Source organism: Prinia subflava, chromosome 1 (genome assembly GCF_021018805.1).
Source record: "Prinia subflava isolate CZ2003 ecotype Zambia chromosome 1, Cam_Psub_1.2, whole genome shotgun sequence".
NCBI lineage: Eukaryota > Metazoa > Chordata > Aves > Passeriformes > Cisticolidae > Prinia > Prinia subflava.
In genome coordinates, this window is record NC_086247.1 from 52459900 (window position 1) to 52475426 (window position 15527).

The 15527-nt window shown below is 39.2% G+C and overlaps 1 protein-coding gene across 1 annotated transcript in view; it reads right to left on the reverse strand.

The window, feature by feature from the left end:
* PIEZO2 (piezo type mechanosensitive ion channel component 2) overlaps positions 1 to 15527 on the reverse strand; it is a 287153-nt gene that overhangs the window by 46007 nt on the left and 225619 nt on the right. The window contains exons 26-29 of the mRNA XM_063396709.1: positions 6628 to 6871; positions 5345 to 5441; positions 3399 to 3558; positions 1551 to 1640 (exon numbers count right to left, since the gene is read on the reverse strand). Of these exons, the coding sequence (XP_063252779.1) occupies positions 1551 to 1640; positions 3399 to 3558; positions 5345 to 5441; positions 6628 to 6871 (591 nt within the window). The remainder of the gene's footprint in view (positions 1 to 1550; positions 1641 to 3398; positions 3559 to 5344; positions 5442 to 6627; positions 6872 to 15527) is intronic.

Genomic DNA, 15527 nt, shown 5'->3' on the forward strand with positions numbered 1-15527 from the left:
CACACCAAATGAGGCACTGAGGAAAAAAAGGACCTTTACCTAACGCAGTGCTTTTCCTGAAACTTCCCACTCTGAACCAGGGATTTGGTTGTTCCTGCATTGTTTGTACTACATCTTCGCCCTTGAAGATCATTTGTCTCAATGGACACCAATGACAAGTGGATCCCTTGGGGGTCCAGAGCTATTTTTAATGTCTGGGGATGAAGTGAGATCAAGTGTACCTTCAGCAAGGTGATCCTTGCAGATGACACCCAACTGAGTGGTGCAGTTGGCACAGCTGAAGGATGGGATGTGTTTCAGAGGGACCTGGACAAGCTTAATAAGTTGGTGAACATGAACCCCATGAAGTTGAATTAAGACCAAATTCAAGGTACTGCATCTGGGTCAGGGCAAATTCTGCCATCAACACAGGCTGGGGGATGAACTGATTGAGAGCAGCCCTGCTGAGAAGGACTTGGGGGTGCTGATGGATGAAAGGCTGGACACGAGCCTCAACGGGCACTCCCAGCCTGGGAACCCAACTGTGTCCCAGGCTGCACCCAAACCAGTGTAGGAGTGCAGGAGGCTGAGGGAGGGGATTCTGCCCCTCTGCACTCATGAGACCCCACCCACATCCAGCTGCTGCATCCAGCTCTGGGGTGCCCAGCACAGGAAGGACATGGACCTGCTTGGGAGCACAAGTGGCAATGGTTTAAACTGAAGGAGGATTGCTTCAGATTGGCTATAAAGAAAAAGCTTTTACAATGAAGGTGGTAAAACCTGGAGCAGGTTTTCCAGAGAGGTGGTGGATGCTCCATCCCCAGACATATTCAAGGTCAGGCTAGATGGGGCTCTGAGCAAATCAATCTCTTTGAAGATGTCCCTGCTCATTATAGGGGGGTTGAACTAGGAAACCTTTAGGTTTTCCCTTCCAACTCAAACAATTCTATGATTATAGAATTAGAAATATATATATAAATATATATATTATATATATATTAATATATATATAGATATGATTTTCTATATGATATATAGAAAATACGGTCCCTGCAATCTTCCAGTGATTCTTTCATCACACAGGGGGGAAGAAGCTGTCATGAGTGGGCTTTGACACTTGGTTAGGAAGTAGTTAGGGATTTCCATGCATCATGGTGGAGGAGCTTTGAAAGCTCTCTGCAGTTACCAAAGAGGTATGTTGGCTGCATGCAAGAGAAACCAAAGTGACTTGTGGGTTGTGTAAAGAGAAAGGATCTCCAGGCCACTCAAACTGAATGCAAATATTTTCAGTGAAGGTAAACATATATTTTGCACTTAAACACTACAGGAGGAACCACAAATAAAACAGAAAGAGCAGTCATGCAATAAATCTTTCCAGGAATGCAGTCTAAAAAGTCTAACAATGGTAAAGCATTTCTATAAAAGAAAGTGCTGGATAAATACTGGAAGCCAGTATTTCTATCAAAGAAATGCTAGATAAATTCCAGCAATCAGTTAAACGTGTACATAAATATACATAGGAATATGTGTGTATATATACATATATATATAAACACATTATAAATACATACTGTCTTTTCAGTTGATCCATTGATTTTTTTTCCTCTTCAATTCTTGCCTTTACAGCCTTGACAATTGTAGCCTGAAAAAGCTCAGCACCCCTACATCAGAAATGGGGCAGAGGAAAAAAACAGGAGAGGACAAGTTAAATGTTTCTAAGTTTTCGTTATGGCAACTAATCACAGAGAACTCTATGTTCCCTCTATACATGATCTTATCTAGATCAAATAAAATTAATGCAGGGCCTGAAAGAAACAACGAATTGCTCTAAAATAGTAACATCTTTACAGACAATCATATCAAGATCCAGGGCCAAATGTTGTGAACCCTACTCAGTTCGTATGTTCCTCTAGCAGCTGCTCAAGAAATTCAGTTTCCAATCCTCAAAACACAGAACACAAGTAGGTTCAAGGCTGAGGAAGGGTTTCTCGCACACCCTCAAGATTTCTTTAGAGTCTTTTCAGCTTTATAATCACTCCAAGCCCTGCCTCAGTCCTCCTGGAAGCTGTGAGCAAGGTCCAGCTCTATCCAGGGTCAGGGTGAGCATAGATTCAGCTTCACTTCTACCTTCTGAAAAGTAGGGTGCTTTTAATCTGTCAATACAAACCCTTGAGCAAGTTTCTGGTGTGCCAAAAGACACGGCTTTTCACCCCATTACATTAGAAATATAATCAGTTCATTGATCTAAATGTTGTGGCCATTCTTCCTAATTCACACATGAACTCTTGAAGGCTCTTAAAAAGAGTCCTAAAGTCTCTTTCAAAGAAGTAGCCTAGATCTAAAGCCTGTCTTTTGTCAGGAATTCAGTAAGAAAAGGTATAATTTTAGAAGTCCACTCTTGCATTCTGGATGCACATTTCTCTATATAGGACGTATTTGGATACTCAAGATTTTGCTTTATGCTGTTTTCACTGTGAACCCAGCACACCAAAAGAGGTACAAAAATGCCACATCCAGCATAACTGGGCATCAGCACTGAAATTCACCCCAGAATAAAAGCCTAACGCAATGTGGGGCAGAGGTGTAGGTCTTTTGGCAGCCCTCGTTACAGTGCTGAATTTTGTACAGTATAGGGAGCTAAACACGTTCCCTTCTTAAAATGATCCCTGGAAGAGGAAGATAAAAACTATTTCCTTTCATTAATGCAAGCCAAATTTTGCCCTGAAACACAGTCAGAAATCAATGTCTGTATGTCTTTGAGGAAAAAAAAAAAGCCACAATACATTTAATCCAATATTAACAGAAGTAATTTTTTAGAAACCTTATGGAAATTGAAACCAGAATTTCATTCCTCATCTGCCTTCATATTATAAACCAGAAGAATGTTTGTGCTAGTGATGGCTATGAGTGAATGCTTGTGGTGTAACAGGCCCAATGAGGTTAACACTTCCTTGCCAAACCTAGTCAGTGTTCATTGATGTGACACTTCCCAAAAGTGCTCTCTTTTCTTCCCAAGCCAAATGTAAGAACTTTCCTGTCTTCCTCCTCCGGCGACATTTCTTGAGACGGAATTTCTAAGGACAATTGTCTCAAACAGACTCTGACAACAGAATATTTTCTTTCCAAGACTTCAAAATTCTAGCATTCTCTCTCATGCATATCAATCTTGCAACACACTTTCAGAGCTTTTAACAGGAGCAGCAGATGGTATTTGGTAGAAAGAATGGTTTAGTTTCTATTAGATTCTCAATTAATTTGTTTTCTTGTGTCAAAGTTGGGTTTGCAATTACGAATTTAGCATGGATTGTTTAAATTATTGTTAAAGGACTGTTTTGGTACTACCTATCATAACCAGTAAGTAAGTACTGCCATGAAAGATTTGAGCTGTTTAATTTAATTTCTTTTAAATTTTCTGTTACCTTGATGCTAATATCTGAGATGCTTTTATATCTGCAACCACGTGAAGGAAGTAATAACTCATGAAAACTCTTCTTTGCAGCAACAGGAAAGCAAAACATATACTGTCCCAAATGATTCCGGCTTCTCCACTGGGCAGTTTACAATCTGGATTGCTCGTTGCTGGAAAAAGACACCATCAGTGTTAAGAATCCTTCCATAATGTTTAATCAATTAAATAATCTTACCCTTTAAAATTATTTGAATTATTTTAGATTTTTCTAAAGAAAATTGCCATGCATTTCCATTTGAGCTATACTGTAATTTCTTTTACAACAAACCAAAAAGCTTCCAACAATGTGATGTCCCATGACAAGTGAGAATTCATCAGAAGTGAACCATTTGCATATAAATTCACATACTCTAGTAAGTACTTGAAAACAAAGAATGGAAAAGGCATATTTCTTGTTACACTGAATTAGTTGATTTCAGTGTTTCCTATAATGGTATATTTCAATTTTTTCTTCTCTTCTCTTTGAAGTGACTTTTTCTCTCATATTTTAATGAAGAACACTATCAACAGGAGAAAGAAGTGGTTTATTTTTGTCAAATGACTTCTTGACTGCCACAATCTAATATTTTTTATTTTTTCTCTCCACAGCTCAGTTCAATGTTCCTTTCCATTGCACAAGAGAAGAAATATTTGAAACCACAAAACTGCTTCCTTTGGGGTAGGAGGAGACAGGCAGAGAGGAAATCCCATTCCTCCTACCTCTAGCCTTTGGCTTGGGCTATTTCTTTCTTTCTTTATTCTCTGTAAGATAGTTCTCTTGGGGATACTAAAAAATTAAAACTGGGTTCTGTGGAGCTGGACTATAAACTACATGGCCTATGCTGCCCTACAGCAGGCAGTAGGACTCAAGTGACACGCTCTGGCTTGAAGCTGGCTTTTCAAGCAAGCAAGCCAATCTAATAGCTCTGGAAGGTCAAACTCCAAAAGCTTTGAAGCCTGCTGTGTCCAAACCCTGGGGGGTTTGAAAATGTGTGCCTAAGTTTCTCTTGCTGCCCAAAACGTTTTGGATAAGACAGGAATTCCTGGGGACCTTTCATTCTGTGAATTTGCATCTTTGTATTTACTTTCCTTTCTCCTATTTCATACTTACCTATTAAGATCAATCATGATGACAGGAATTCAGAATTTTGCTGCCGACTTACTGGGATGAGACAGCTCTTTAAATTCAGAAAAAATCCAAACCACACCCAGAAAACACTAAAAAACCTTCAGGTGTTTTCAGACTGTTAATCCAGGGTGTCAGGACAAAGTAGAGACAAATTAATAGCTCACTGAGATGGGAAGGGTTTTGCTCTCCAAGCTTCATTCATCCCTTTTCTTACCTCCATCTACAGACATTATCCACTCTATTCCTTTTATCACCACATGAGAATAATCACAAGGAAAAAACCTGCCTAAACTCACTATGCACGTAGAAGAATTACCACCTTCATGCCATTTCAGTGAACTGAAATGCCCTTTGAACTGGTTCACCCTCTGAACCACGGAACCCTGGTGCACAGGGAGGAGTGGGAGTCCACGCTGCACACAGGGAGTGCAGCTGGGAAGAGGTGCCCTGTCCGTGCAGGGGTGGTGAGCTGACCTTTCAGCTCAAGCTGTACAGTAAACCAGAGTGTCACATCACCTGGAGTTATGGGAAAATGTGTTAAGTGGCAATATCAGTGAACTGTTCATTTACAGCAAACACTGGCTGTGGGTGGATATATGGGGATGGTAGAAAATTTCTCTGTATATGTTCCTTGTTTCTGTGAAGTATTTTCAATATTATGCGTTGCTAATCAATACAGGACCAAGATTTTTCAAAAGGTAGTCAAGAGAAGGTGTAACTTAAATATGGTAGAAGATTTTAAGGTGATTCTTTATAGAAAATTATGGAGAAAAATAAGATATACTTACGAATATGGTAGCCTTTAACTGTACAAGCCAGGCTAAATGCCTGAATCACCCAGCAACTATTCTTAATCAATGATTCAATGTAGCCACATGCTCCTATCTGCAAAGTAAAGGGGCAGTTTCATATAACAAGGCATAGCAGAAATAAAGATAAGAAAAATTGCATCTTTCTACATTACATGAGTAATAATACAGCCAAGGGCCATCAAATAATTCTCATTACTAAAAGAGCCTGGAAGAAAGAGTGGCTTTACCAGTGACATGCAAACTAGTCTTAGACAGAATTTGATTTTTTGATTATTTGTGAGATAGGAGGTTTGTGGGGTTTGTTTGTGTTTTTGTACAGAAAGGGACACATCTGGCATACGGTGCAATGTGACAATTAAGCAACTTTTATCCATCCCTGACCTAATCTTGCAAACAGACATGGACAAGCTTAAGACACATGCAGCTCCACTGAATTCCCAACCATAAAATGAAGCACATATGTAAGCATTTAGAACATTTGCAAATCCAAACCACTCATAAATCAATTTTATTTCAGCATAGTGACTTAAATAAATGTAAAAAGAAAAATGTCTGTTCTTCGCAGTCCAGCACTAAAAATGTTCAATGCTAAAAAGCAAATGCCAGGAATAAATCTAAATTTATCTTTCAAAGAGATTGAAATTACTGGCTTGTCTTAAGCACCTGTCTGTGCCACTGTAAGAATACAGACAAAAGAGTTAATTGATGCAAGAAAATCTTCAATATTTTGCAAAGAATTTGACATTTAATTGTCAAATACATCTCCACCTGAATTTCACACTGGTCCTAAAGGAAATAGGAATGGAGTTTGTAACCTTGTAGTCAACGTCACTAATTACATTACATCATGACTGCATCTCTTACTGGATTTGAAAATTCTTTATTTAAACAAATTGTCTAATTAAATGTACACTACTTATCAACAGTATGACTAATTTTGCACTTCTTACTCATTTTTCACTTCACTGAGATTTTTATGAGGCTTCTAAGGAGAGACTTCAGAAGGCAAAGAAACCAGGACCTGGCTGTGAAAGTAGCTTGTGAGCTCTCACAGAGCCCAACTGAGCATGTGGGTGCACATTTCCTATGATGGATATGCAGTGCCATTCCCCAGCAATGCTGAACTGAAATGGAGACAGATTTGTGCTTGTAGAAGGCTGTGGCCCTGAAAAAGGATTTTTAATGACCACTCCATGCACTGTGCACCCTTTCAATGAAGCTGAAGTGCTGGGAGCAGAGGAGAGGCAACAGTCACCCACCGACAGGATGTTCTTCATGGTGATCACGAAGACGTTGTAGGCAATCAGCCAGTCCCAGTAACGCAGAATGCTCCTGATGGGCTTCAGCAACAGGTCTCCACCAAAGAGAAGGAAATAGAAGCAGGCCACCAAGTAGCCCATACAGAATATGCTGATCCTTGTGGTTCCCGTGATGAAGATTATGGTAAGCACAAACCAGAAGAGGTAACTAAATATTATCACCTTATACATGTCTAAGTAGGACCTAGAAGTAAAAAAAGGAGAAAAAGTTACCATTTTTTCTGAGGGCAATGTTATCCTTCCTCTCTCTGCACTACTGGCTGACACTTGTACCCAAGATCTTCTGGGCATTCTCACACTTCAATATTTGTGCAGGTGCTCACCACTGACACCACAGCTGGGGGTTTGGTTCATGCACAGCTCTGCCCAGCTCATGCATTCTACTTCAGCTCCTTCCTGTGTGTAAAGCACCTTGCTACACCTGGTCAGGGTGCTGTGATTGTGGCAGGACCAAGTCTTGTTCATGGAAGGGAGGAAAACCTGTTCTCACCAAAATTCATGGCAGAGGGATATCATCTGGCAATGCCATTTATGAGATCTAAAGGCTGTCTGAGATCATCTTTCAAGAAACCTGAGAAATAGTATAGAAAATCTATTTTAAAAAGCCAACTACAGTACATCACTGCAAATAATCCCATATTTATTGATGACTTCCAGGGAATTCAGCCTGGTCAAAAGACTAGTTTTCAAAGACAGCTGCTAAAAAATCTTTCTCTAATGGAGATCAGCTGCAAAAGTTTTGAGGGGCAAAAAGTTTCTACAGAACAAAAATGTGACAGAATTTACTGAATTGTTTTCCAGGAAGCTATGAGACAGAGCTACCTGAAATCAGCCTGGCCCACAGTGGGAAAGAGAGAGAAACAATCTGGTGTTTTCAGATTCCTTAAAATCTTGAGTTAGCATTGACTCAGTGACCTTTCAAACAAGAATATCTGCCAAAGGCAATACCAAATACTACATATAGCTAAACACTGCAAAACCAACTAATTCTTAGTTTCCCCACATTTACAGCATTTTGATTCCAAATCTATGTTTTCAGAGTCTGCTCACCCAGGCTTTGTCAGGAAACCAGGCAGGGAGACAGAGCTATAGGAGTGCACACATACCTAAGCCAAAACATGTAAGGAGCAAATGAACTAAATGCACTCTCTGAAGCCACATAAAAAGGCCCCTGCTGCTTGATGTTCTCAGGCTCAGAACTTTCTAGGAGTATGTATTTATAGTTCTTACATAGGCCTACATTACATATTTCACCAGAGAGGCATTTAATGAAAGGTAACAAGAAAGTTCCTTTATGTTTATTTCCCGAAAATTTTAAGGAAAATTGTGGTCTACTGCCTGTGAAATCTAAGAATATTGTGACTTGGGAGATGTTACTGGGTACTGGGTGATAAAACATTGACAAAGAATCCGTATGCACTGCGCAAAAAGAAGGCATCAGTCAAAGAGGTCTTCATTAACATGATGTGAGTAGAAATGGTGCTCTCATTGTTTCTCTAGAAAATAATACTCTGTTTGGTATTCCTTTAACAATAACTATTGGTATGTGGGATGGCTAGGAAGAGATCACTTTCCTGGCACTGCTCTGTTTGAAAAAGTTTGTCCTTTGCTACCAACAAAATGCATCAGCACCTTTTGAGAAAAGCCCAAAATAGAATCAAATTGATCAAAACCCCCAGCAACGCCTTAATACTCTTCAATAAAAATGAACTCTTAGAGACAACTGAAACTGCCTCAATCTAAACTTCCCAACATATACATGTGGCATTTGCTTGAGTCATAATCAGCAGCAGGTTTAAAGATTAAAACTTCTGGAAATCAGAGAGAATATGAAAAGAAGACAATAATGTAGCTATTTTTTCAATATAATGGTATCCACTTGCTACATTTTTGTGGTCATTTAAGATATTAAGTACACCTGTTCTTTTTATATCCAAAATATACATTAACTGTAATAGCCTTGAGCACCTCTAAACCAACCAAACATCAAAACTGGATGTATCGGAAAAATTCTCCAAGGAAGGAGGCACTACAATTGTGTCAAGTGACAAATGATGTAGTCCTTAAAGACGGAAAGCACTCTGACTTTTATAACTGTGCAGTTACATCCAAATGCAATAATAAAAATGGCTCCCAAGAATTCATCTTGGTGTGGACACCCCACAAAAGGGTGTTTGAACAAGTCAGCCAAGGCACACCTAAGCAATGAAGACCACCAACCAACCAAGGTACTTCTGTGCTATCCCAAGAAGAATGCCACACTGAACACAATGGAGAGAACCACTCAAGTTGTTTCAGGTAGATTAAAATTTTCCTGAAATCATGTTTCTTTCAGTTACAATATGCAAAATCTTGCCTGTTACAGCATGGAGTCATGCATGCCCCTAATTTTCATTAATTGTTTATATGGATATGGATAGGTCAGGTGCTATAAGAACAGGAACACAGACATGTCTTGGTGGGGAGTTCTCTACATATTACCTCTCAAATCATTTGACACGTTCTCATACGTAAATCTTTAAATTCTGCCTCAAAGCCCAGAACGTTAGGAAGTGAGGAGTTTCAGTTCCTTGCTCTGGGATCACAATGCAACAGTTAAAAAGACCCTACAAAAACCCATGAGGACAGCTGAGGTGCTTACCCTCTGTTTAAAAGCTTCAGAAAAGACAGGAGAAAATGCTTAATCTTGGCTAGCATAGACTGTGATGTTATGCCTTCACTGCAGACCACACAGATCATTCATTTAATGTCATGTAAATCTTCCACACTCTCATTTTCTAAGTGTTCTTTAAATCTCCCTTCATTCACCAAGAGCAAAAGATCACTCTTAGGATGTCATATTTAACAGTACACCTCAGAAATCTGCACAGCTGGTTCCCAAGGGGACAGTCCCACCCCCTGTCATATCTTCAGCTCTGCATTTCAGCCCCTTTTTTGGCTTTGGCTTTTTGAAATGGTTTCAAGAAGAAAATTTGAAAAAGCCCATTTACTTTGAGGGAGGACAGAAGGAAGGGATACTTTTCTGCCCATTTAGCCTCTGAAACAACTCAGTGCTGGTGTGATGAATGCAGAAAGGTGGGAGGGTGCAGCAGGAGGCTGCACAGTCACACATCTCAGTAAGATTAGCCACTACACCAGTGCACCAAAAGCATCAAATTATGGCTTTTTATCAAAAGGCATGACAGCCTCTGAATGAGAAATTACACAGAAGAAACCTACAAGATTAATGAGAAATAAAACCCACTGATTTTCCAACCATGTCATTAGTAGAACCCACTAATACTCTGGATAACATTTTGGAAAAAATTACCGTATCAATTTGCTCAAAACCAAGGAAGACAATGTGAAGTTCATTCCACACATCCATCAAAGCTATTTTAACCCCAGATGGCTTTCTATATCAAATTACCTGTTTTTCTTTTCTAAAGTTTTATTGGTTTTACCATGATTGTTTGAATATTTTGTTTCCACAGGAAATAATTTTTAACTGTAATACAATCCAGCCTGCTGCAGAGAGGTTGCTCCAGGTGTAGTTGTCTCCCTGGCCTGCCACACAATATGTTTGGCTATGACCAGTCTAGTGTCTGGACATCTGCCTGCAGGCACCAAGAGGTGCTGATGTTGCAGCCAATAACCCCTTTCAGGAAAGGTATTTGTCCTCAGCCAGCATTTTGAAATTTAGGGGAAGAACACATTTCTGCTTAAACACTGGTGAGAGCCTTTTGTGGTGATGGATGCAGCTCAAGGCTTCTTCATGCTGGAGGAGCTACTGTTATGTAACTTTATTGTTTTCCCTTAACAGCCCCCTGCTTTGAGTGTGGTACCCATCTTCATAACCCCAAGGCTCCTCCTGTATCCGCCTTCTGATAACATATTGTCCCCATACATATGTGTTCTGTAAGCTTCACCTACTCCCAAATTTCATTTTGTTTCATTTCGTTTATTTTCCTTTTCACCTTTCCTTTCCTTTCCTTTCCTTTCCTTTCCTTTCCTTTCCTTTCCTTTCCTTTCCTTTCCTTTCCTTTCCTTTCCTTTCCTTTCCTTTCCTTTCCTTTCCTTTCCTTTCCTTTCCTTTCCTTTCCTTTCCTTTCCTTTCCTTTCCTTTCCTTTCCTTTCCTTTCCTTTCCTTTCCTTTCCTTTCCTTTCCTTTCCTTTCCTTTCCTTTCCTTTCCTTTTTCCTTTTTCCTTTTTCCTTTTTCCTTTTTCCTTTTTCCTTTTTCCTTTTTCCTTTTTCCTTTTTCCTTTTTCCTTTTTCCTTTTTCCTTTCCTTTTTTATTTTTCCTTTCCTTTTTTCTTTCTCTTTCTCCTTTTTCTTCTTTTTCTTTTTCTTTTTCTTTTTCTTTTTCTTTTTCTTTTTCTTTTTCTTTTTCTTTTTCTTTTTCTTTTTCTTTTTCTTTTTCTTTTTCTTTTTCTTTTTCTTTTTCTTTTTTCTGTATCTCCTATTCCTTACACTCTTTAGCAGACTGTGTGACCCTGCATCAGAGCTTGTTTCCCCTTCTAATCTCAACATTGCTAATGTTCCCAACCCAGCTTCCATCCTCAAACCCTTTCCCTGGAGCTCTATTTCAGGTTTCAGAAGGGAGTTTTGTTGATTTTCCCTCTGCCAAAAGCAACATCCAATCTTATGGGAAGTAGCTTCCTTAGTTCAATGGACTTCTTCAAACCTAGTGTTGTGGATCCCATAGGTCTTAGTTCCTACTACTTTTGTTAAATCCTCTCAAGGAACTAATATTCTTTTACGATTTCTTGCTTACCAGTGAAGTCCTTCCTTCATGCTTGTATCCACCTTAGAAAAACCCAAATTCACAACTGTGTTATTTGTTGAAGCTCATTTTTTTCGCAACAGAATGTTTATCTGCTGTAAATAATACATATGACAGGAAGCCTGTAATGTTCGTTTGCAGGTCTTATCTCACTGACCTAAATTGGAACACAGTTCCAAGACTGGCATTACAGCTGCCTTTCAAACACTTTACCTGGCTCCTCTCATGATGGTTCCCAGAGTACAGGTATTAAAGGAGACAGTTCAATGACTGTTTCTGCTTCTAAGTGGAAAAAAGCAGATTACAATTCCAAGCTTTTTTTTCCCTGACAACGTCTAAGAGAATGTCTGAAAACTTCTTGGGAACTGAAATGAAAATTTTCCAGCATTAGAGACTGTGGGAAAGGATTATCCTCAGTGAGGTTGCTTTAAATCCTGTGTCATTCTAAAAGCTCCTATTTCTATTCTTTGTTCTTATTTCTGTTTCAAAGTCCTTTGGATGTGTACTCCTTTGGGGTCAAGCATGTATCCCCTGAGAAATCTGGGGGTGGAAAGACAAGAAAATTTCAGGAAATCTCTTACTTAGACTGTATTTATCATTGTTGAACTCAAGTATTACTCCAGAGAAAAGAAAATGAAGCATTTTGGAAATATGTTCTTCTTCTGCTACTGTTTATGCTGCAGTTAGAAGCTTTTTATCCCTGTCTACTAGAACAGTGACCAAGTAGTAATCTCAAGTGATGTGACACTTCAGAAAGGGTGCTTTGGTCTGCAGCTGCCATTCTTTTACATTGCAGTAAATACACTTTAGGCATCTCAGAAAACACAAGAATACCAAATATAACTTTTAATTTTTTTTTCATCTTCTTCATAATTTATTCATAACCAGGTTGTCTTCTCTTACTGTTTGGCTGTTTCATGACTAACTTTTGGAGAAATGCCATTATTAGTTTCACTTGCTTGGATAGGGTTTGAACCAAGTCCTTGTCCATGTCACTAAATATTTAGACCGTTCTGAAACTTCTCTTGAAAAGCACAAGAAATGTTTTTAGACAAAGCTCTTTCAGTTCCAAGTTGTCTTGGATGGCAGCCAAATACATACATTTTCCTCTGAGGTAGATCTTCAGTGGATTACCCAGAGCTTGAGAGTCCTTTTTTTAATGATTTATAACTCCTAATAAAATATTCAGTCACCTTAAGGTACTGTCAGCTATTCTTTGAAGCAAATTAGGCATTTAGGATAGCATATGTGCAGTGTAACCTCTCAAAAATAACATAATCCAAAGCCTGAGATAATCTATATTGTAGTGAAAGCATTGAAAGAAACACTTAAGACCTCAAAGAATGGTAAGATACCTTAAATAACACAAGACCTATTATGCAGTTCATACTAAAGGAAGGTCTGTACTTGGAGACACCATCCTACATGTTCCCATTATACATTCATACAGATAACACTGCAAACAAACAAACAAACAAACAAACTAGAAGCTATAGCCTAAAAGAGGGTGGAAAAGTGCAATGAGGCACTGGAACAGGTCACCCAGAGTTGTGGATGCCCCATCCCTTCAGGTGTTCCAGGCCAGCTTGGATGGGGCTTTGAGCAATGTGGTCTAGTGGAAGGTGTCACTAGCCTTGCTAGGGAGGTTAGAATTAGATGATCTTCCTTTGAAATGGAAGGTCCCTTCCATTTCAATGCAAAACAGTCTATGATTCCATGATTCCCTTCCCAAATATCTACAAGAAAAGATTAAGAACAGGAATTTCCTTTGTTCCTGAATGCATTAATTAATGGGTTTTCTAGTAATTCATGATTCATTTTTTAGACAAAAATGTCCCTGTTTCTTTCTCTGCCTTGTTTTCATTCTTCTTATTCACACAACATAAAACTGCCCCATGAAACAGTTGCACAGATTTTTGGCATTTAGGTGGAACAAATATAAAGTGATCAGAGTTTAACTGTTCAGATCACCTCCACTAATGGGTTCTTTGATTTTCTGGGGTTTTTTGTGTTCTCAGTCAGTAATATTACCTACTGCCTAGTACACGCAGCAAACTCTTGCTTAAATGGTTGCATATTGTCAATCACCTCTCCACAGGTCTCCTCGGTCAGCACACACCCAGCAGTGTGTCTGAGTGGATGCCCTGCCACCAAAGGCTTCAAGTTGATGCATACCATGCACATGAAGCAAAACACAGAAATTTACTCAAAGAATTGTAGAGGGGCAGCAGGCCAGTTCAGCTTGCACTTTGCTTTCCACTATAAATTTGACTCTGATTACCACCCAAAATCTTCAAATACCCTCTGTGTTTCAAAGTTTCATGTTTGTCCATTTGGGAATATCCTACACACATGACCAGAATAACCTATCAGATTCCAGAGAACATTGAAAAGATCCCAAAAGAGGCCGTTTAAAAAGCAGTGATTTTCTTGCCTTTTTCTCTTCCAAAGACAGCTTTAAAACACATTCTCATCATTAATGATTCTTTTTCAGAATGATTGTTTTTTTCTGGACTAAGGGAAGGAAATTCAATCTTTCTGCCAGAAACCAGTGAAGGTCTTTACCAGTGACTAAACACATCAGTGTGCCCAATGCAACTGCTGCATCAGCCTTTGTTAAGATGGACACAACTTCAGTGACAAGAGAAAAACTCAGGCAATCTCCACTACATTTCCTCTCAACCAAGCCCTATTTGTCAGGTATCTTTTAGAAGGCATTCTCACTTGATGGAGCATTTTGAAGATTCATACTTTTTCCTTCCTCCTTATGTTACTGAATCTAGAGCGCTAGGTTCACTGTGTAGACTGGAAATTCTCAAGGGGGAGAACTGTTCAACCTTTGCCCAGTAGCAACTATAAATCTCTGGACAAATGCGTCACTTCAGTGTTTCAAGACTCTCCTCTTCAAATCTATTTCAAGATAGATTTGGCAACCAATCTAACAGAAGTAGCAGGATCATCCTAAAGATCTTAAGAAGGGCTTCTAGTGATACCACTTGTCTGGTAAAAGAAATAAAAGTCTGTCCTCAGAAGGAAGATTTCTATGGACATTAGTTCTAGACATTTTTCTATTCCTGTCATACTCAGACTTCTGTTGGTAACATGCATTCACAGATCAAGTCTGACTGAACACCACAGCTAAGGAATCTTACTCTTCCCATTTACTCTTGTGATACCACACAGACTTCCAGAGACAACATCAAATAAGAGCATGTCCAGCACAATTCAGAAGAGCTGAGCTAATGATTTTGCTGAAATGATCACACAATGGAACGGTTCCATTGTTTGAAGTTCAGAACAGACTGCCTCAAGCTCTGCCCCTTTGTGTATTGTTCACCTTCTTAAACAACCTTGTATGCAATGCTCAGGAACAGGAAGTCATGTCAGTTGTCCTTCCAAGACACTTTTATGGTTCTTACGCCTAGATGAAACAGCACAAAGGACAGTCTCTTAGAGAATTATTTTGATTGTGCTTAGACAACGACTCACCAGGACACAACTGATGACTTTTTTGGAATAAACACATACATGGGAAACTGCAGACTGCAATGGATTCTTGCTAACGTCTGTGTTTGGGGGGAAACCACCAGAGCACTTAAGTCAACACAAATACTGCCCCACCAGGCATTCATAGAGGGAAATTCAAATTTGGGTACCAAGATTCTTTCCGGAGCTGGAAATATGGAGGGTTAGATTATTCTAACAGCCAAACTACTTTTTTTCCCTCAAACTTTCTAAATCCACATGTGCACAGATAGCATGCAAGAACTTGTGAACAAAAGGTGAACATTTTGCAATGTGTTGGTTGTCTAAGACAGCAGTGGGACATGAGATCTAAAAGGTTGTTTCCAACCTAAACATGTCTATGATTCTGAATGCAGGCTTTCAGGCAAATTTATCACTGAACTTCTCTGGAGAGAACTTAAAACAATCATCAGTTTTAGGAAGATGTGTTTGCATCCACCCTGTTCTAAACCAGATGCTGATTACCCAGAAATTAATTATCTGCTTTCATACAGCAATATGTTAGATGGGAACATACATGAATAAAAATTCCAAGTGAAATTGGAAGCTGTG